Source organism: Theropithecus gelada, chromosome 2 (genome assembly GCF_003255815.1).
Source record: "Theropithecus gelada isolate Dixy chromosome 2, Tgel_1.0, whole genome shotgun sequence".
Taxonomy (NCBI): domain Eukaryota; kingdom Metazoa; phylum Chordata; class Mammalia; order Primates; family Cercopithecidae; genus Theropithecus; species Theropithecus gelada.
In genome coordinates this window covers 83,107,254-83,129,122 of record NC_037669.1, presented here as the reverse complement: position 1 = coordinate 83,129,122, position 21,869 = coordinate 83,107,254, and the positions used below count along the sequence as shown (strand labels likewise).

The 21,869-nt window shown below is 46.9% G+C and overlaps 1 protein-coding gene across 1 annotated transcript in view; it reads right to left on the bottom strand.

Moving 5' to 3' along the window:
* Window positions 1–21,869, bottom strand: part of ARHGEF3 (Rho guanine nucleotide exchange factor 3) — a 339,692-nt gene that overhangs the window by 290,170 nt on the left and 27,653 nt on the right. Inside the window, exon 2 of the mRNA XM_025375789.1 lies at window positions 5,558–5,646. Coding sequence (XP_025231574.1) covers window positions 5,558–5,619 — 62 coding nt within the window. The 5' untranslated portion in view covers window positions 5,620–5,646. The remainder of the gene's footprint in view (window positions 1–5,557; window positions 5,647–21,869) is intronic.

Here is a 21,869-nt window from a genome sequence, read left to right as displayed (position 1 = left end):
AAATAACATCTACTTGGGCTGGGCCTGGTGGCACAAAAGCGAAACTCCGTCTCAAAAAAAAAAAAAACTACTTACCTCATTGTCTTGATCACATAACTGAAGGACTGGGTGAAGGCTCAAAGACCCAATCCAGCACATCCCTGGGGTGATCTCTACAGTAGCAGATGTAGGGAGCTGCCCTCCCTTAAGAGACCTCTGCATGCACAGTGGCACCTTATAGGCTCTGATGAGGTCTGCAAAAAGGGCCCCATTTAACTGAGGTTAAGCCAGCACTGGCCAAACAAATTTGACAACAGACCCCATTTTTTCCCTGCCATACCTAATCACGTAAGGAGGAAACCATATTCTAAGGAGCAGACTCTGGGAATGCTGATGGGATCTCCAAGAAAACACCTTAGAGAGATGAAGTACCTTGCCCAGGGTCACAGAGCCCAAGGTCAGGGGAGTTTGCAAACCTCGGGCTCTTGCTCTCTCTTCTGTTGGGTTTCTGGCTTCTCAAGGTCAGCAGCTAAACCTCCGGAGGGTGGGGGAAGCAGAGCAGGTCCCAAACAGCCTTTTGGACAGTGAACAAAGAGCAACTAAAAATCAGTGACCAAAACAGCCCTGGCCTAATGCCAAGATGGGAGCTGATAAGTGGATCAAGGAGAAGAGAGCAGCTAAGAGCAAGCAGCGAAACCACCATGTCTAATGGGGAGGGCTTCGAGCACTATACAAACCAGCCTAATCCTGCAGCATGAAAACTGCCTGTGGCGCCGGGGCAAATCGCAATTCTGGGTCAAGTCCTTCATGTTGCCATCTACAGATCACTCTGTTTTCTAGCCAGTTCAGTCCACCAGAGCCACACGCAGGTGTCACTGCACCAGACAAGGCCCTTCCCTCCAGGAGAGTAAAGCCTAGCAGAACCGACAAGAAGGAGGTGCTCAATACTGAATAGGTGAGCAAGCCAGGGGAGATTTTTATTTTGGAAAAAGAGACATATATGTGTATAATCTGTGCCTGGAAGACTGCAGGGAATGCCTAATCCCTTATTTGAGCATTTTCCTAAAGTGCTGAGGGCCACTGAGTAATGCAATGTCTGTTGACCGACTGACCAAATGAATGAATGAATAAATGACCTAAATTAAATATTTCCATTTCTCCAGCATAAGTGAAGTCCTTACTATCCAATCATTTCACCATAGGTCCATTCACAGGAAGAATTTACAAGAAGGACAAGGACTTCTCCCCCTCAAAATTCTCTCCTTTGCACCTGAGGAAACTGTTCAGAAATTCTGCTTCTGTTGCTACACAGCTAAGGAAACTGAGGCATAGAAATGCACTATCTGCCTGCAGTCACTGATGACCACAGAAAACTGCACTCTCCAGGGTATTTATCTTCTAGAAATCCTATATTCTTGGGCCCCTAAAATGTAAGTTAGCATCCAGAAGTAGAAGCAGCAAGAAATTATTGTTCACTCAATAAATGCTATGCAAATAGTTCTCCTCACAATAAAGTCACTTGGTTAAAAGACAAACTGCCCATAAATCACAGGAACAAAACTGCATCTCACAAAGGGAAGCATGGCCTGTGGGTAGGGATTCCAGGGAGCCTCAGTCCTTGAAGTGGGGTTGGCCCAGACCGATCTGTGGTCCCTCCAGCTGGTTGGCTTTATCTCAGCACCCCATCTCAAGGATCCTGAGCCCACCGTATCTTGTTACTCCACCCCTTTTACTCATTGGTCTAGGAATATTAGCAAGTACCTACTGTGTGCCAAGCACTTGGTAAATAATGGTGAACATGAGAGGTGAGACCTGACCCCATGAGGTTTGCAGTCCAATAGGTGAGAGAGACACTAAAAAGATAAACACGTGTAAGATGAGAAATTGGGTTTACCGATTACCATTTCTGAAACATAAGTCTATCATTCTCCTGATAGAAAAGTCTATCTAGGTTCTTCACTCTATGTGTGACTAAAAATAAGCAAACAGAAACAAAACAAAAACTGCTGCCTTTACTGGGTACTGACTATATGCCAGGAGCTTTCCAATGATTAACTCAGAACATCCCCAACGACCCACTGTGGGAGATACTATTATTATCCCCACTGACCAACGTAGATTCATGATTTCCACTTAACCACTGCTCATATGTGTGCAACTACCTCTCCCCCACAGATGCCAGACTCTGAATTCACTAAGAATTCATATCTTACCCATTTTTTTTTTGTCACTGGTACATACAATAGTATTCAATCAATGCCCACCAAATGAACAATCAATTAATCGTTCAATGGGCTAGTTTTCTGCAAGATATACCCACTAATCAGCTGTAGTTTTGGAAGAAGAGAGGTTCAGTCTCCTAATAATTGCACAAGAGGTAGCTGTGATGTTGTGGAAAGAGCCAGAGCCAGACCCTGGGAGCATGATCTTGGCAATCATTTCATCACTCAAGGTCTGTCTGCTTAAAACTGTAATGCAGAGTTAAACACAATGAATCTAGGATTTCTTCCAGCTCTAAATTTTTATGTCTCTGAAATATATAATAAGAGGTTGGGGGCTGAGAAAGGCATTTGAAATTGCACTCTGTCTGCAATTTCTTGATCTTAGAACAAGACCTAAAGTTAAACATTTTAGGGTAGGTTGACTGATTAGGTCTAGGGAGGGCAAGTGAAGTACTTCCTCTCCCTGCACAGCTCAGTTTATGTACTCCCCATAAGCTATATGTACTCCCCATGACAAATATGCTCAACCTGTGAAACCCCTTTGCAGAGAAACATTTCGGATGGGCATGGGTGAGGCTGCCATCCCTAACTGTACCCAAGAACAGCGGTACTGGTGATATGCAGGAGCCCCTGTTCATATGCTGGACAGGGACAAAGCCATCACTTTCAACTCTGCTCTCCCCTGGAAATACCACAGATTCTGAATCACAACTGAGTGTGGTCAAAGCAACTGCAAATATGGGTGTGATGGCTCCAAAGCCATGCTCATTAAACAGAACTCAACAAATGTGGGTCTGCTTGATACTCCAAGTGAGAGCACTGGGTAGAAACCAGGGCTCCATGGTGAGAAAAGTTTTTCTGGTTTCCTTTTACTATTTGGGTTGGTTTTGAATATGTTTCTGTCTGTTACCTAATGGCCACAAAATGGGGAGAAACAACACAACTCCCTACTCTAGAGGACCACTGTGAGAATTAAAGGAGATAAACAGGCCAAGTGATCCACGCAGAGGCTAACATAGTAAACACTCAAACTGTTGCCAATGCTGATGGCATCAGTGATGGTAGTGGTGGATATAAAAGTAGGGAAATCCAGCTGAGGGCTCTTTGAAGCCCCTCAGGTTTAGAAGGAGAAGCAGATGATCCTGGGCTGGACTCTCCCAGGGGAGTGTAAGTGTACTCCTTGGATGCTTCTCAGAAGAGAATGCAGCAACCACTCCTGGGAAGGGCCAGGCTCCCCAGATGCCCTGGGACTCTGGATAGGTGGATGGGTCCCTGTGGGGACAGAGGCTTATGGCACCCTCAAGAGATGAAGCTAGGCAACAGAGTCCTGAGAATATGAACATCCTCAGAGTTCAGAGGAGGCGGAGGAAACTACAACCACAGAAAGACACCATCATTCACCCAAAAAAACAGCAAAATTAAAAAGCCGAAGATCTGAGGCATGGCAGGACAGTGGGCAAATGGGAGATCTGGTGCCCAGGTGACAAGCAGTGCCCTTTGGAGAAGGAACTGGTGATGTTTCAGACCTTACAGGTATACACAGGATGGCCCAGCAACTCTAATCCCTGGCAACCTCCCTAGAAGACTCTTGCCCATGTGCTCAGGAGAAACGTACCAGAAAGCACATCATAGCACAACCATAAGGGCAACAAACAGAACCAAGCTAACCACTATCGTCGGGGAACTAGCCCAATAAACAGTTGGATCCTCGTACTATGGATATACTATTCACTTGGCTGCATAAAAAAAAAAGGTACATTCACATATGTCTTGAAAACATTTTAGGACATATTATTGAATTTATAAAAGGGCTACAAAATACGCCAACAAGCACAGTATGACAGTACATATTTAAAAACAGAAAGGAAAAAAAGGAAGAAAGGAAAGAGGGACTTTTGTTCTATGTATCGAGATAACTAACAAAGTTACGGAAGAAAACGTACAAGGTAGATCCCAGTGGTTAGTTCTGGGAAGGGCAGGGATGAGGTAGGAGCTGGGAATGAAAAAGGGGGTCAATGGGGATTTCATTTGTATTTTTAGCAAGGAAAATATATTTATTTATTTCTAAATAAAATTAATTTTAGGCTGGGCGTGGTGGCTCATGCCTGTAATCCCAGCACTTTGGGAGGCTGAGGTAGGTAGATCACCTGAGGTCAAGAGTTCGAAACCAGCCTGGCCAACATAGTGAAACCTCATCTCTACTAAAATACAAAAATTAGCCATGCATGGTGGCAGATGCCTGTAATCCCAGCTACTCGGGAGGCTGAGGCAGGAGAATTGTTTGAACCCAGGAGGTGGAGGTTGCAGTGAGCTAAGATTGCACCATTGCACTCTAGCCTGGGTAACAGAGCAAAAACTCTGTCTCAAAGAAAAGTAAATAAATAAATTTAATTTGATTAATTATCGATATTACATTAAAAGTTTTTAATTATTTATATGTAATTATTTATTTTAGAGATGGAGTCTTGCTGTATTGTCCAGGTTGGAATGCAGTGGTTACTCAGCCTCCTAAGTACCTGGAACTACAGGTACACACTACCACAACTGGCTAAAAAAAAAAAAAAAGGCAGAAGAAAGAGAAAGAAATGGTGAGTTGAAGAGAAGACAGAGCTGCCAAGAGCTCAGGGTCTGCCTTTGCCTCCTCTTGGGGGACTGGCCACTCACAAATGCGAGCACGACACATCCGAGCATGGGGCATAGTGTTTTAGAATGAACGTCCATAGTTTGGAATAAAATATTTAATTCTGTATCACATTGGTTCTAATTATACCAACTCTTCCTTCTAAGTCTTCGAAAAATCCCTTCATACTGAAGGGCATTCCTCCTCTGGCGGAGACGTGAAAGAAACATCTTTAGTAAGAAATTAGAGATGTGGAAGAAAATATGTGAAATTTTGCTATCTCCAAATTCTTTTTCTGGTTGTTTTTTTTGTTTGTTTGTTTGTTTTTGACAAGGTCTCACTCTGTCACCCAGGCTTATAATGGTGTGATCATGGCTCACTGCAACCTCAACCTACTAGACTGAAACAATCCTCCCACCTCAGCCTCCCAAGTAGCTGGGATCACAGGCGCACATCACCATGCCTGGCTAATTTTTTTTTTATTGTTAGTAGAGATGAGGTCTCACTCTGTTACCCAGGCTGGTCTCGAACTCCTGGGCTCAAGTGATCCTCTCTCACCTCAGCCTCCCAAAGTGCTAGGATTACAGGCGTGAGACACTGTGCCTAGCACTCTATCCAAATTCTTGATGGCCTCTACTGACTTATGCAGGCTTAAAGGAAGCCCTCCGTGATATTTAATTGTCACATGCAGGAATTTTTAAATTTTTAATTATTTAGGTTATTTAATTATTTTTACCTTTCCTTGTTTTCTTCCATTCCTCTACAGACGCATTGATTCATTGCTGTGGAACTGTCCATAGACTCAGTATGGCAGGCTCAGGTCTCCTTTTTTAAAAAGCAAAACAACCAACATTTATCATCTGGGTACATTTATAATATAAACACACAAAGAGCTGCATTAGATACAAGAGGAATATATCAATGGTTACCCAGTGTCCACCAAAATCCAGTCTTTCCTTGTTCCATAATTACTCAAGTTTTATCAGGTACAACATTTTCTTTTCTTTTCGTTTTTTGAGATAGAGTCTCACTCTGTCACCCATGCTGGAGTGCAGTGGCATGATTTCAGCTCACTGCAACTTCTACCTCCCAAGGTCACATGATTCCTTTGCTTCAGCCTCCCAAGTAGCTGAGATTACAGGCGCACGCCACCACACCTGGCTAAATTTTGTATGTTTAGTAGAGACAGGGTTAGACCATGTTGGCTAGGCTGGTCTTGAACTCCTGACCTCAGGTGAGCTACCCGCCTTGGCCTCCCAAAGTGCTGGGATTACAGGCATGAGCCACCACGCCCAGCTAGGTACCACATTTTCCAAGCATCCTTGCAGGCAGATATAGCCAGATGTCTGGGTTCCCAATGGAAAGTGAGAAGAAGTGATGTGTGCCACTTCTCGGTCTAGGTCTTAGATATGAGCACCCTTCCCACGGGCTGGATGGAACCCAGCTCTGCCCATGCAGATGATGACAATGCACTTGGAATGACAAAGCAACAAGGTAGAAACCACCTGGGCCTGTGACTGCGTCTAGCACAGCCACCGCTGTCACCTTAGAACTACTACCTTACAGAGAAATTTCTTTGTTCTTTAAGTCATTGTTTTATGGGCCTGGTTTTATGGGTTGTGAACTGTCATCCCAGCTGGGAATATGATTAAATATCCTCACTGGGGCCCTTCTGCGGGTGGGTTTGGTTATTTGGAGCTTCGCACATGCTATGTATGTAGAGACAGGTTGGGCCAAACTCTTTTTGGCCACAATTTCAGTGAAACTACATGCAACTTCATGAGGGCCTGGTGCATAGTAAGTACTTAATCAGCACTTAATGAATGAGGCGATGTTAATAAGCAGGTAATATCTTCCAGTGTGAAGACTCTCAAGAGCAGAGCACTGCGCACAGAATGAAGAACACAGAGGGCATTTCCAAGTATGAGCTGTGAGTTTCATGTCACAAAGTGACCACCTGGACTGGTAAAATACCTTTCAGCTGCATGACACCCAAGTTTAGGTAAGGATTCCAGCAGGTGTGCTTAGGAGCAACAGAGGCGAAGAGAGAGACAAGGGAGAGAGACAGAGACAGTGTGCACAGGAGAATATTCCAGTGACGTGGAGTATTCCTCCCACCATTCCGCTTCCTGAACATTTGCCCCAGGATGAGTCTGAGCCATAACTCTGGGATCTTTCTTCAGTCTCAGGCACTGCATTCCTCACCACTCTGGGTGTGGTTTGAGCATCAAAAGATAGATTTTCTTTGTACCACATGGCCCCAAACACAAACTTGCTACTTCATTTAGTGTCAACCAAAGAAACAGCCACCAGTTTCAACTATAGAACTGGCTGTGCAGATCATACTGACGGATAGTGTGTTGGTCTCCAGCCTGTCATCTTCCAGGCATGGGGGTCAGGGTAATTTGGACCACCCATGTTCTAAGCTGGTGCTGGCTGAATGGTCCAACACCACTGCATCTACTACACTTTGATTGCTGAGAATCACAGGCCTGCTTGGCCACATCTCCAGCACAGCCTCCTTCATCTGCCCTACCACAGACCTGGCCAGATTAAAGGACCATTGAGATAAATTCTCCAATCTAGGTGAGTAGGACCTACAGGATACCTGGGACCCTTGTACCCTAAGGCGTTAGACAGTCAGTGTGGGGGAGAGTTCCCAGCCACTGCCTCCAATGCTGGCCTTTAACTTGCAAAGAGCACACCATGACATATTTTTAGCATCTGGATCCCTGTCAGGAGCCACTGCTCTGGCTTCCGTCAGAGCTAACTTCATCAGCTGAGACATGTGCATTATGGAGGGGCCCAGGCTAAGGCAAGAGTGAAAATGTGGATCCCGGAAGAAGGAAAGATGGAAGGGTAGTGGGACTTGAGTTCAGAATCCCAGAGTTGCCACTGCATCCACAAAGGGTATGAAGAGAAATTGAGCAGCCCATACCTGGGTCACTTCTGCAGCTGTGAATACCTCAACCTACCTCATTTAGGCCTGGAAACCACATTTGTTCAGTGTCCCAAGCTCCTCTGCAGCATATAACTGCTGCAGGGGACTTTACACCCACATTCCAAAATGATGCCAACCGCAGGACTCTCCTCAAAGTCACATTTCCCAAAGAGCCATGAGGGATCACAGCCTGCCTTTGAGGGGCCACTGGCTAGTTCTAGGTCAGAGTTTTAGGTTTTTCCTTTCCCATGTTGGCAAAAATATTCTGTAGACAGGCACCAATAAGCTATCACCCTTCAGCCTGTGGCTAGGGGCAAGGACTGGGGGCATTGATCTCTGTACCCCAGCACTGAGGGATGCCCGAGGGCCTGACCCTGACACTGACATGGATTGTTGCATTATATTCTCACGCCAGCCCTAGGAGGCAGGGACTGTTACCACCTCACTTGAAGAATCAGAAAACTGGGCACAAAGAAGTTAAGACTTGGCAAAGGCCACACAGGTAGCAAATAATAAAGCTGAGACTGGAACCCCAGGCATTTGGCCTGGGAGTTCCTCCTGACTGTGGCATGACATGCACAGGAAAGCTCGGTGGTAGCTGAATGAATGAACAAATGAATGAATCAACAAAAAATTTCAAAAGCAGTGTCAGGAATGGGGTAGGGAAGAGTGTCTCAATGAGGCCCTGGGGGTTGCAGGGTTGATCATGAGCCTAACCTTACCTGCCCTGAATGTCAACCAAAAGGTGATACTCTCAGACCCCTCTCAAGGTTGAGTGTTCAGCCCCAGAACACTCTAAACCCAGGGGTTTCATACCATTGTTTTGTTTGTTTTTAAGGCAGAGTCTTGCTGTTGCCCAGACTGGAGTGCAGTGATGTACTTATGGCTCACTACAGCCTCAAACTCCTGGGCTCAAGTGATCCTCCTGCCTTAGCCTCCCATGTTAGCTGGAACTACAGGTGCACATTGCCACACACGGCTCAATTTTTTATTTTTTGTAGAGACGGGGTCTCACTATGTTGCCCAGGCTGGTCTCCAACTCCTGGCCTCAAGCAATTCTTGCACCTCAGCCTACCAAAGTGGTGGGATTATAGGCGTCAGCCACCGCCTCAGACCTATACCATTGTTGGTAACGACCACAGCCACTGCTGACTCAGTGCCTCCTATTTATACATGGTAAGTTCAGGGTTCTCACACAGAGGCTCCTCTCATCTGCCAAGGCCCTGCAGAAAAGCCAGGATCATACCCATTTTACGGATGGCAAAACCAGAGATCTGAGAGGGTGTGACTTGCTTATAGTCGCAGCACTTAAATGAGGGCTGATGAACAGCATGGGCTTTTTCCCTACCACACAATACCCACCACATTCCTTGGTTAGTCACAAAGTTCCACAGATGAGATAAGCGCTATTCTAACTCTTTAGGTGGAAAGTTTCATGTTAATCTAAAGTTCATCAGTATTTCCCATCCCAGTCACCTGCATGGAAGAGGAATTCCAGTTCTCCCCAGCTAAAAACTGTCACCACCACTCCCTGATTCCTCTCCTCAGCTGGCTGGATCAGCACCCATTGGTATTTGCTGATACCGCCTGCATCAACCTTCTGCAAAGCACAACTGCATCCACTGGACAGCAGGTCCTGTTAATTCTTCATTTAAAAATACCTCTTCCCAGGAAGCACCAAGTGTCGATGAGAATGTGAAGCAACCAGAACTCTCATATACTGCTGCTGCTGGGAACATAAATTGGTCCCACCATCTTGGAAGACCGTGACAATGTCAAATCAACCTGCATCAAGAGACATATTCTAGAACGTCCTCAGTAGCCCCATGCACAATTCCCCTACATTTGTCTTTTATTGCTGCTGTAACCAATTACCACATGCTTAGTGACTTAAAACAGCACAAATGTATCTCCTCTCATAGCAATGTAGGTCAGAAATGGGTCAACACGGCCTTGCAGGGCAGCATTCCTCCTGGAGGCTCTAGAGGAGACTCTGTTCTCTTGCCTTTTCCAGCTTCTAGAGGCCACTTTGCATTCCTCGGCTTGTGGCTCCTCCTCTTGTTTTCAGAGCCAGCAATGGTATCTTCAAATCTCTGTCTTCTCTTTCCTCTGCCTTAATCACCACATCTCAATCTCTGAACCAGACCCTCCTGCCTCCCTCCTATAAGACTCCTTGTTTTTTTTTTTTTTTTTTTTTTTGAGACGGAGTTTCGCTCTATCGCCCAGGCTGGAGTGCAGTGGCCAGATCTCAGCTCACTACAAGCTCTGCCTCCCGGGTTCACGCCATTCTCCTGCCTCAGCCTCCCAAGTAGCTGGGACTACAGGCGCCCGCCACCTTGCCCGGCTAGTTTTTTTTTTTGTACTTTTTAGTAGAGACGGGGTTTCACCATATTAACCAGGATGGTCTCGATCTCCTGACCTTGTGATCCGCCCGTCTCGGCCTCCCAAAGTGCTGGGATTACAGGCTTGAGCCACCGCGCCCGGCCAAGACTCCTTGTGACTACATTGGTCCTTCCAGGATAATCTCCCCATGTCAAGATCCTTAAAGTCATCACATCTGCACAGTCCCTTTTGCCATTTAAGGTAACACAGTCCCAGGTATTACTGGTGAACGGTGCCTGTGACCAGGGATTAGGTCAGAAACATCTTTTGGGAGGGCCATTATGTGACCTAGCACAAACCCCAAACTGGAAGCTACCCAAATGCTCATCAACATAGAATGAATGAAGTCAATGGCGGTGATACCCAGTGATGAGAATGGATGACCGACAACTACATGCAGCAACAAGAAAGACACTCAGAAAACAACGCTGAGCTAAAGACGCCAAACACAAGAGTGTGTGGTCCAAGTCTGTCTACAGAAAGTACCAAAACAGGGCCGGGCGCGGTGGCCCGCACCTGTAATCCCAGCACTTTGGGAGGCCGAGGACGGCGGATCACGAGGTCAGGAGATCAAGACCATCCTGGCTAACACGGTGAAACCCCAACTCTACTAAAAATACAAACAATTAGCCGGGCGTGATGGCAGGCACCCGTAGTCCCAGCTACTCGGGAGGCTGAGGCAGGAGAATCACTTGAACCCGGGAGGCGGAGCTTACAGTCAGCCAAGATCACGCCACTGCACTCCAGCCTGGGCAACAGAGCGAGACTCTATCTCAAAAAACACAAAAAACAAACAAACAAAAGGACCAAAACAGGTAAAACTATCCCAGGCTGTTAGGAACTAGGATAGCGGTTCTAGTAGGGGAATGGTGGCTGGAAGAGGGATGATGGGGCTTCTGGGGTGCTGGCAAAGTTCTGTTTCTTAATCCAGGTATGATCCATTTGTGAAAATCCATCAAGCAATACGGTATGACCTGTGCCCTTCTCTGTGGGTATGCTGTGCTTCAATAAGATGCTTTAATAAATAGCTCTGCCTGCTTCATTTCATTTCCACTCCACAGGCCTGTGTCCTTTCACCTCTGAATGGAGCAGATCCCAGCTGACCTCCTCAACACCCACCACCCTGCCAACTGCTGCCCACAGACTGACCTGGAACTGATCATCAACTGACACCTGCTGCACAGTGCCCTCCTCTGTCTCTCCTTCACTCCTTTACCTGCCTCTCACATACAGTGATCCCATCTATGAGCCCCATCTCCTCCCAGGTGCTCCCCACTCCCCACCAACTTCTACAGAACTTGAAATAAAAACCACATCATTTGGACTTCATTATGACTGTCACATACTGATTGCTAATAGGACCAAGCACCTACTCTTGTCTCCCCAAACAAATGCAAATGTCCCAAGAGCAGAATGTCTCAAGGTCTTGCACATTCCATTCTGTTCCTAGTTCTGATTGCATGTGAACTTCTAGTGCTAATTAATAATAACTCCTACTAATAACAACAGCCTTTACTGAGCACCTCATATGCACCCAGATTCAGTGCTCCTCATGCATTATCTCGCTTCCTCTTCTCCTACCCTATGAAGCAGGCGCTATCACAATCCCACTACTGAATAGTAGGAAACTGAGGCACAGAATGGTGAATTAACTTGTTCAAGATTCCAACGTGTATCATGGTAGGGGAGGGACTTGAACCCACACCATCTGATTTCAAAGCCCATGCTCTTAAGCCAGACCCCATTCTGCTTCCATAACAACCCCACCCTAATGGGGTGTTAGGCATACAGTTGGTGCTTAACAAACACTTTCACATACTTAATTACCAAAAAATATATATGCTAAGAAAAAAAGTCTTCATAAGTACACAAACAACAAAATCAAGACTCCACCAAATGAGATCTTTTCATTTTCAGATCTCAAAAGAGGACATGCCCTCCAGGGAAATTTACAAAAGCTCCGCGTACTCCTTGCTATGCTTCATGCTTGGCACTCACAGCTTTATAAACTTTTATCAGCAAACAATAGTCAGAGTTGTCCTCCAGGCCTTTATCTAAACAGGGAGAGAGCTGGATACATTTTTTCTTGCTGTCTGCCAATCTCAGGGCCAGAGCCAACATCAGAACTAAAGTATGGTTGGATGGCTCAGGCTGGGACTACAAGGTCCCAAGCCACCCGCCCCAGATGACCTCACCTCCCCAGTGGCCAAGAAACATGGCCCAGAGCCCTTGGCTAAAAACAAGGCCACCACCCCCGAGGGCTGATGTGGCCACTAAACTGAACCAGAGATAACGGCACGAGTAGCCGAGACATTAGGTCAGTTACCAAACAGTGCTCTGGTCAGTGTGGACACAGCAGCGCATCTGGGCCAGCTTGGCATTGTTTCCAAGCATCCACTATCACCTTGAGTCCTCCCGCGCATGGTCTTGAAGCATCTACATGGATACAAATGAAAAGTTCCTATGCCCCAGGAGGACGAGGACTACTATGAGGAGACATACCCTGTGAAAAACAACCAAACTGTCCATCAATAAGGCACTGGAGAAATAATGACTCTTTGGTGTAGAATATGCAACAGCTAAAATAACAAAGCAGATCTAGATGCACTAGCATGGGAAACACAGCTCAACTCAACATTAGAGGGGAAGAAAAGCAAGAACAGAACCCAAAGTATAATGATGTTTCTAGCAAAAGAAAAACCCCACATACTTCAAGACTCCAGCTATATGAAGCAGTGGTGGATGAGAGCCGGCACATACCAGCTTGAGAAAGCCAATGGTGCACATCTCTTTCCAACTCTATTCAGTCATGTTGGGGTTTGTTGGCCATGGTGGGAGTTTTACCCCATGGAAATCAGAAAATGCTGTAAATCATGCCTCCCTACTCTCCAACCCATCCCCAAGAGCTGACTGTTAAACATGTCCCAGCATAACACTGTATGTACAGACATATATATAGTTTTGTTTTGTTTTTTGAGACGGAGTCTCGCTCTGTCGCCCAGGCTGGAGTGCAGTGGCATGATCTCAGATCACTGCAAGCTCTGCCTCCTGGGTTCACGCCATTCTCCTGCCTCAGCCTCCCGAGTAGCTGGGACTACAGGAGCCCGCCACCACGCCCAGCTAGTTTTTTTGTATTTTTAGTAGAGACGGGGTTTCACCGTGTTAGGCAGGATGGTTTCGATCTCCTGGCCTCGTGATCCGCCCGCCTCGGCCTCCCAAAGTGCTGGGATTACAGGCATAAGCCACCACTCCTGGCCCATAAATATATTTTTTAAAGTTTAGAAAACACAACCTCAAAGTTATTTTTAAGTGGCTGTCTCTGAAGTGGGATATGGGACTGGCTGGAGGTTAAGACAGGCTTCAGTTATATCTGTACCACTAGCACTTTTTTTTTTTTTTTGGGAGACCATGTCTCACTCTGTCACCCAGGCTGGAGTGCAGTGGCACAATCTCGGCTCACTACAACCTCCACCTCCTGGGTTCAAGCGATTCTCCTGCCTCAGCCTCCTGAGTAGCTGGGATTACAGGCATGTGCCACCACGCCTGGCTAATTTTTGTATTTTTAGTAGAGATGGGATTTCACCACATTGATCAGGCTGGTCTTGAACTCCTGACCTCGTGATCCTCCCACCTTGGCCTCCCAAAGTGCTGGGATTACAGGCATGAGCCACAGTCCCTGGCCACCATTAGCATTTTACAATACCAACACCAACAAAAATGTTTATATTGTTAGGATGACTAAAATTGTTTCAAAGTTTAAAAAAAAAAACAAAAACTCTCACCATTATGGTACAATGTAATAAAGCTGTAATGATGAGATATACAGTTGTAAGAGGAAGAGCACCAAGTCAGCCTGAGCATATCATGGAAGGCTTCTCAGAGGAGATGATGACTGGCTGAGTTTTGAAGGGTGAATATGAGACTACCAGGTCAACAAGCCAGGGCTGCTCTGGATAAAGAACACAGTGTAAGTAATTAACAACGAGGGAAAAGAGATTACAAGAGTGAGGAGGAGGGTGACAGAAAGTATAAGGAGGGCTAGGGTAGTGCAGTGTGTCATCACAGCAGGTTGTGCACCCTTGCATGAAATGAGATCATCCATGTCCAGTGTTTAGCCTAGAAGATGTACTCAATGGTTAGTGTTACCTATTTCTATTTGCATGTCTACTGTATCATCCCTGGACGCCAAACACTGTGGAGGTTATGGGAGATTGTTGGGGCAAGAATTTGGAAGTGAAGTCCCATGACCATCCTCTGAGAGACATTTTGCCAGCTCCACCACTCACATCACCCCCTTGGATTTTCCCAGAGTGCTCTGAAGATGCGCTCTCGTGCCTCCTTAGTGCTCCTGCCACACTCCTCCTTCACCCAATCCCACCAATGTGTGCACACGTGTCTCCCCAACTGCACCAGGCTGTGTGACACCCTGAGCACACAGACAAATGTATACTTGTTGAACGAATGAACACATTCAGTGAACTGTGTACTCTTCCACTCTAATGAAAGATGATACAAACCTGCTGTGGAATCAGGACACCCACACCATGGAGGCATCACCACCAGCTGAAGCAATAAAGTGGTCTACATGGGGGTGTTGGCCATTCGAGAATCATAGAAAAAGAAGGCATCAAGAGGCAAAGCTGCACAGTACCCAACCAAGTCCGTAAGTCACTATCCCTCAAAGGAAGATGCATGCTGGGGACACAAGGACTTGTATTTCTAAACACAGTGTCAAGATACCCCAATGATGAAATGGATGCAACAGGCTAATGATGGTATCGTACTTGCTCCAACAAGTATTTTGAACTCCACTCCCACCAGGCAGCCTACAGGTTTGGTGCTTGGCTGCCCCTGTAGCTTAATTACATGGATAGATGGAGTACCAGTTCCAATTTTCACTGCTTATGTTCAGGCTGGTACTCCATCACATGTTCATCTGGGGAGGTTTGGGGAGAAGGTTAGTCAGTCCTCAAGGTCATATCACAAGTCCCCAGTCTTCCCAGTGGAAAATCAGATCCCAGATCCCAGGATAGGAGGCTTGGTGGAGATACCATGAGCAGTCAACCCCTGCCTGGTTCCAGGATGCCTGTCCTTAGGCCAAAAGGTGTTCCAATTTCAACCAGGGCATCTCATCTTTTATATGATTTACATGCTACGGTTCTTGGAGGAGTTCTCATACGGTCAAATGGTTCCAACAGAACAAAAAACTTTTAAAACCTTGCTTTATATAAAACTATTGGCCGAGTGTGGTGGTTCACACCTGTAATCCCAGCACTTTGGGAAGCTGAGGCAGGTGGATCACCTGAAGTCCGGAGTTCGAGACCAGCCTGGCCAACATGGTGAAACCTCATCTCTACTAAAAATACAAAAATGAGCTGGGTGTGGTGGCAGGCGCCTATAATCCCAGCTACTTGGGAGGCTGAGGCAGGAGAATCGCTTGAACCTAGGAGGCGGAGGTTGTGGTGAGCCGAGATCGCGCCATTGCACTCCAGCCTGGGCGATAAGAGCAAAACTCTGGCTCAGAAAAAAAAAAAAAAAAACCACTACCACCGTCAGCCTGTGTCTCTCTGGGTCCCTTCAGGAATACCTTTCATGGACACTCAGTGTGTTTTTGTTGATGGACAGACAGCATGCTTACGGATTCACGGAGGACCCAAAGGTAGAAGGGAAAAAGACACAGTGGTCAGAGCAGGACTGGGGTCCCCCATTCTGTGCTGCCTGCTGTATGACAGACATGGACCTAGCAACGGGTCATCTATGTCACCCTGTCATCATTGTCCTCCTCCTCCTCACCACAAGCAACGGCAATGGAGGCCTTTTCATATGCCAGACACCCTGCTGAGGGCTTCAAATGCTCAACCCACTCAGCAGTGTTGTCAGGAACTCTTATCTCCTCACAGCAGAGGAAACCTAGGCACAGAGAGCACAGATTTGCCCACAGAGCTAGTGACTGGAAGAACCAGGGCAGAAGCACAAAAACCAAGAACATTCTCCCCCAAACAGAGGTCCCAAAGGGAAGTGGCAGACACGCAAAATGGCCCTAGAAATGGTCTTGTGCCAGTTTTTCTAGTTGAGGTTAAAACTGGATCTTTTGGGCAGGGAAAGATTTTCTGACCTGATCCTTCACCAACCAGCATTTGTTTAAATGAGCTTCATAGAATCAACACACATCACACTCACTAACTCAGCTCAAAGTCTGGTTTGTCTCGTTATCATTCATTACTTGCAAGGACAAATGCTTAAGTACAGCATACCTCATGCCCAGAGTGCTTCAAAGTGCAGAAAAAATAAGGTGAGCTCTCTTAGAAGCCCAATTCTAAATAATGCTTTATGAAATTATACCTGGCTAGCCACTTAGAGACAATTTACAATTCACTGAAATCTATGGGGCTGTAGTTAAGGGGCACAGATGACCAAGATATATCAAGGACCTGTTCTCTAACTGCAAATTCACACAAGATCCCTGAGATGTGCACATTGTTATCCACATTTTCGAGAACGATATAAACTACAGCTTTAGGCAACCTGGCCAAGGTCCGGCAGCTGGAACTGGACAATAGGGGTTGAACAGCTGGGTCTGTCTGACTGATTCCCAGGTCCAGACCTCCCAAACTGCCAATATCTCATAGGTTCTGGCACCTGAGTAAATATGCAGCCCAACTCCCCTACAAAACAAAACTCTCTGGCTCAATCTTAGCTCCATCTCTGTGCTCTGACCCAAATGTCAGCTGAGAAAGACCCTGCAAAAGGGAGGACCAAACTCAGCCTTCTGACACTGGAGGGCAAATTCTAAATTCAGTAGGAAAATCCTGCAGAATTCAAAGTTCCCCTGGAAAACCCCTCAGGAAGATGCATCTTAGTGAGCTGCTCACCCTCTCTGGAGGAACCCAACTTGGTTCTCCCACAGTGCTAGAGCAGCTGACTGTGTGTTCAGCTGCACTACAGGTAAAGTCGGTGGTCAGAACCAAAGGAAAACACAGACCTCTAACCCCCAGACTCACACACAGAGCTGCCCTGGTTGAAGCGCTCAGACTGTGGGGCCTGTATAGGGAGACCAGCAGATTCACCACCCCGATCTCCTGTATCCTTCAGAATGTACACTCATTAAGTGGAACAGTGAGATTAAACTGCTGTTTTTCTCTTTTTTTTCCCTAAGAAATTCTAGTTTTGGTTGCATAAACTAAATGCAAGAGAAATGTGATTCCATAATACCATAATTACACAATGACAAGATTTTACATAAGCTATTAAAACATCTATATTGCGAAAACATTTACAACAGAGAAAGCCAATGGAGGCCTGGGGTTCCAAAATTAGACGATTAGGGCCGGGCGTGGTGGCTCACGCCTGTTATCACAGCACTTTGGGAAGCCAAGGTGGGCAGATCACCTGAGGTCAGAAGTTCGACACCAGGCTGGCCAACATGGTGAAACCCCATCTCCACTAAAACTACAAAAATTAGCTGGGCATGGTGGCATGAGCCTGGAATCCCAGCTACTCAGGAGGCTGAGGCAGGGCAATCATTTGAACCGGGAGGTGAAGGTTGCAGTGAGCTGAGATTTTGCCACTGCACTTAAGCCTGGGTGACAGAGTAAGACTCCGTCTCAAAAAAAAAAAAAAAACTTCGTCTCAAAAACAACAACAACAACAACATAGTGAAACTATTGGGACTTAAATTCATTTGACCCTTGCTACTTAGCAGCGATAAAATCTTGGAAAGGACTTCTCTATGCCTCAGTTTCCCCAACTAGAAAGCAGGGGTCGTAATGGTGTCTACCTCATGGAACTACTATGGAGACCCAATGAAGCAGTGTAAGCAAAGAGCCCAGCACAGTGCCATGCAAAGGTCAGTGTCCTTTCCCCCTTTATAAAAACAAACCAAAAAAGATGGGAAAGCAGAGGGTCTCTTGGAGAAGTTAAAAAGCCTGTTGGAGATCCCCCAATGAGCAAGTTTCAGAGTCAGTGTTGTATTCAATGCTGTCGATTTTGGGAGCTGGATGTAAGAGAGGAGACCTCTGTTGGAATGAAGTGAATCCAAGGCAGCTGCGTTAAAGGAACAGGAGATAGAAATCTGAAGCCTTCTGGAGTTGGGATACTGAGCAAACAGAAGGGTGAGAAGTAGGGGAAAGATACATCCAGAGATTACTAAAATACCCATGAGGAACAATTACAGACCCACCCAGAAGGCAAGACGGTACAGGCATGTGGATCTCCAGAGGCAGTAAAGCTCAGCCACAGTCACAAAGAAAGTGACCTGACTGATAGTAACCTTTGGATGAGCCTTCGTGCACTTTAGCCCCGTCCTGCTGGCCCAGACATGCGCAGGCCTTCAGAGGATCCAGGTCTTCCCTCCCACTCCATCCAGCACCACCACCACCCCGCCCTAACTCCAGACACCAAGATCTGGATCTGCTTTGCAAGATCCCTCCAGGATTCCAGACCCCAATCCTCTTGTCCAAGAGACACATGCCCACAGTACACATGAGAAATGACAATGAGGAATGAGCATTATGGAGCTCAGCCAGTCAAGTCACATGTCCACCATCAATTTCCATTCTGCGAACCTTCACTGACTGCTTGGGTGGAGGAGAATTAACTGGGGAGGCACATCTTCCAGCACGATGAGACCTCTATCACCCAATAGATTTGCACATCAAGAGCAAGACCACACCTTCTGCAAAAGCCAGCCGGAAATATGCAGGGAGATCTGGTGAAGGAGGACCCCTTCATTTGGTTATAATCATTCCTCTGTGTCCGAGGAGAGGCAGACAATGGAAATGGGCAGATGCATCCGGAGGCATAGTCTGGCACTTCAGCTCTGCGTGCTCTCGGGGTAGGAGCAGCTGTGCCCCACGGCCCCCTCTCCTTAAGGCTGGCTGGGAGAATGAGACCACAAACTAAACAAATTGGGGACACAGGCCCCCAAACTGTTAGAATTTCACCTATGATAAACATACTTGACCTTGTGTAATTACTGGTGGCACACACAAAGACACACAAGTTCAGAACCCAGACATTTTAACTCCTGCTAATTGCAGGAGGGGAGCAGCCATTGCCACTACCCAGAAACCCCACCTGGTGACCTGGCACCAAGAAAACCAACTTCTCCCAGCATGGCAGGACATGTCAGGGCCTGTGGCTGAGGACGAGGATGTCAGAGCCAGGAGGACACCCAGCGTTAAGAGCCTACAGGTGTCCTGACATGGCTGGGTAGAATCATCCAAGCAGAGAATCACGCTCTGCTCAGCTCAGACCTTCTGAAACAGACTTGCCAAGGCTGGGTCTGGGAATCTGAACTTTAAAGATCCCTCCCAGGAGCTGAGCATGGTGGCTCATGTCTGTAATCCCAGCACTTTGGGAAGCTGAGGCAGGAGGATCACTTCAGGACAGAAGTTCAAGACCAGCCTGGGCAACATAGAGCGACCCCATCTCCACAAAAACTAAAAAATTAGCCAGGTATGGTGATGCATCCCTGTAGTCTCAGCTACTCAGGAGGCTGAGGTGGGAGGACTGCTTGAACCCAGGAGTCCGAGGTTGCAGTAGGCTATGATTGTGCCACTGCACTCCAGCCTGGGCGACAGAGTGAGACCCTCACTCCAATAAATAAATAAATAAGAATAAAATATAATAAAATAAAAATCCCTCTCAGGTGACTGGGCTGCTCTCGAAACTGGAGCAGTCCAGCCTGCTGGGTTTATCTGTGGGAGATGCGAGGCCATACGGTTGTTAGTGGTTCCTTCATTCCAGGGTTGCGTATGTGTCTGGCTCTAAGAAGACACAGCTCCGGCCCTACAGGGATGCAGAATGTTCTAAGCATCTGAGTTCACCTGGGGAATTGCTCAGAAATGCAGATGTCTAGGCTCTACTACCTAGGATTGGAGTTCCAAGGGGCTCAGAATCCAGTAGGGAAACAAAAGCAAAGCCTGAAAAGAGGAGAAATCAGAAACTATGGTGGCTGTGAAGGCAGTTCTAACAGAGAAGCCAGTTCTGGGGGTGGCTTCTTGGCACAAGAAGGGGAAGATGTGTCCCTGCCCAGCACCCACTATGTGCAGCCCCCTGACTGCTGTCAGCATCGTCCACATTCACAGGACCCTGCAAGGGCGCTGCATTAATCCCCATCTTACAGATGAGGACAGTGAGGGTCAGGGATTGACAGCAACAACTGCAGGGGCTGGGATGTGAACCCTGGCAGCCAGAGGACTTGCTCTTTCCACTCTCAGCCCCTCTCCTCTGAGGCCCAGGCTCAGAACACCCTTATCACCCAGATTTTGAATCTAGAGACCTGCAAGGTGTCCTCCACCCTTCTCTCATCTTACCCTTTAGGTTCAGTCAGCAACTAAGGCCTGACCCTTCTCCCTCCACTCCCTTCTCTCAGCCCCTGCTGTTAACACCTTCACCATTACCACCTGCAGTATTGAAAATACAAGCCCAATCGGCCAAGTCATTCCCTGGCTTAAACCTCTGCAAGGGTTTCCCACAACCCTAAAAATATAAATCTTCCTCCCAAGTTTGCCTCAAGGCCTTCCCACACATTGTTCCCTCCCCTAAATGCTGTTCCCTCTCACTCTCTATTCTCAGGACTATCAAAACTAAGTTGGGTTTCCTGCTTCCACCCTGGAAGGCCAAGGCCACAGAGCAGGGACAGCTCTATGCTGCCTATGGCTGAGTCCCAGGGCACACAGTACGGGGGTAGTGGGGAGAGAGAGAAAGAGAGAGAGAGTACTGGGGGGAAGAATTGGGGAGTCGGCTGTTGACCGACTGAGGGACACTACAGGTGGTCTGAGGTCCAAGTATAATGGTGGGGGGAAAGCCACCATGGTTAGAGGCTGGGCAGACACGCTGGGGCCAGACTGGGAAGGAAAGGCTGTGAACACCACAGAAGGGAGCAAGGATATAAGCCCCCAGGCCATGAATAGCTGTGGACAATTATGGACAACTGTAGTCAGCTGTGGAGACTCTCGAAAGCTGGGGAGTAACACGATCAACTTCACATCTATACACTATTTATGGAGCTGCGCTCATCTGTTTGAAAGGCGATCTATCGATAACCACCAAAATTTTAAATTTGCATGTCTGTGAACCCAGCAATTCCAAGTCTACCAAGGATACTCACTGCAGCATCCTTCCCTAGTAGCAAAAGCAAGAAGCGGCCTCAATGTCCATCCAGAGAATGAATTATGGCAGACAAGTCCACAGTCCCTTTTCCAACCCTTGGTGCTGGACATATTTTGGAATTCATAATCTGTTTGCATTTGAGAAAGGCAGTATGGAGTATGCACAGGATGCTATGCCAAACCCAGCAGGGCCAGGCACAGCACCCCAAAATCCAGTACATAAATATTTCTACAGCTGAATGTGTAACTACTTCTGTTACATACTATGAGTAATCTCCCATTAACTCAAGCCAGGTTTGGTCATTAAATGAGTTTGCATCAAACTTTTTTTATTTAAAAAAGTGTGATTTTCCGAGGCAGGCAGATCACCTGAGGTCGGGAGTTCGAGACCAGCCTGACCAACATGGAGAAACCCCGTCTCTACTAAAAACACAAAATTAGCTGGATGTGGTGGCGCACCCCTGTAAGCTACTTGCGAGGCTGAAGCAGGAGAATGGCTTGAACCCGCGAGGTGGAATTTGCGGTGAGCCAAAATCGCACCACTGTACTCCAGCCTGGGCAACAAGAGTGAAACTCCATCTCAAAAAAAAAAAGAGTGGTTTTCTTGATTT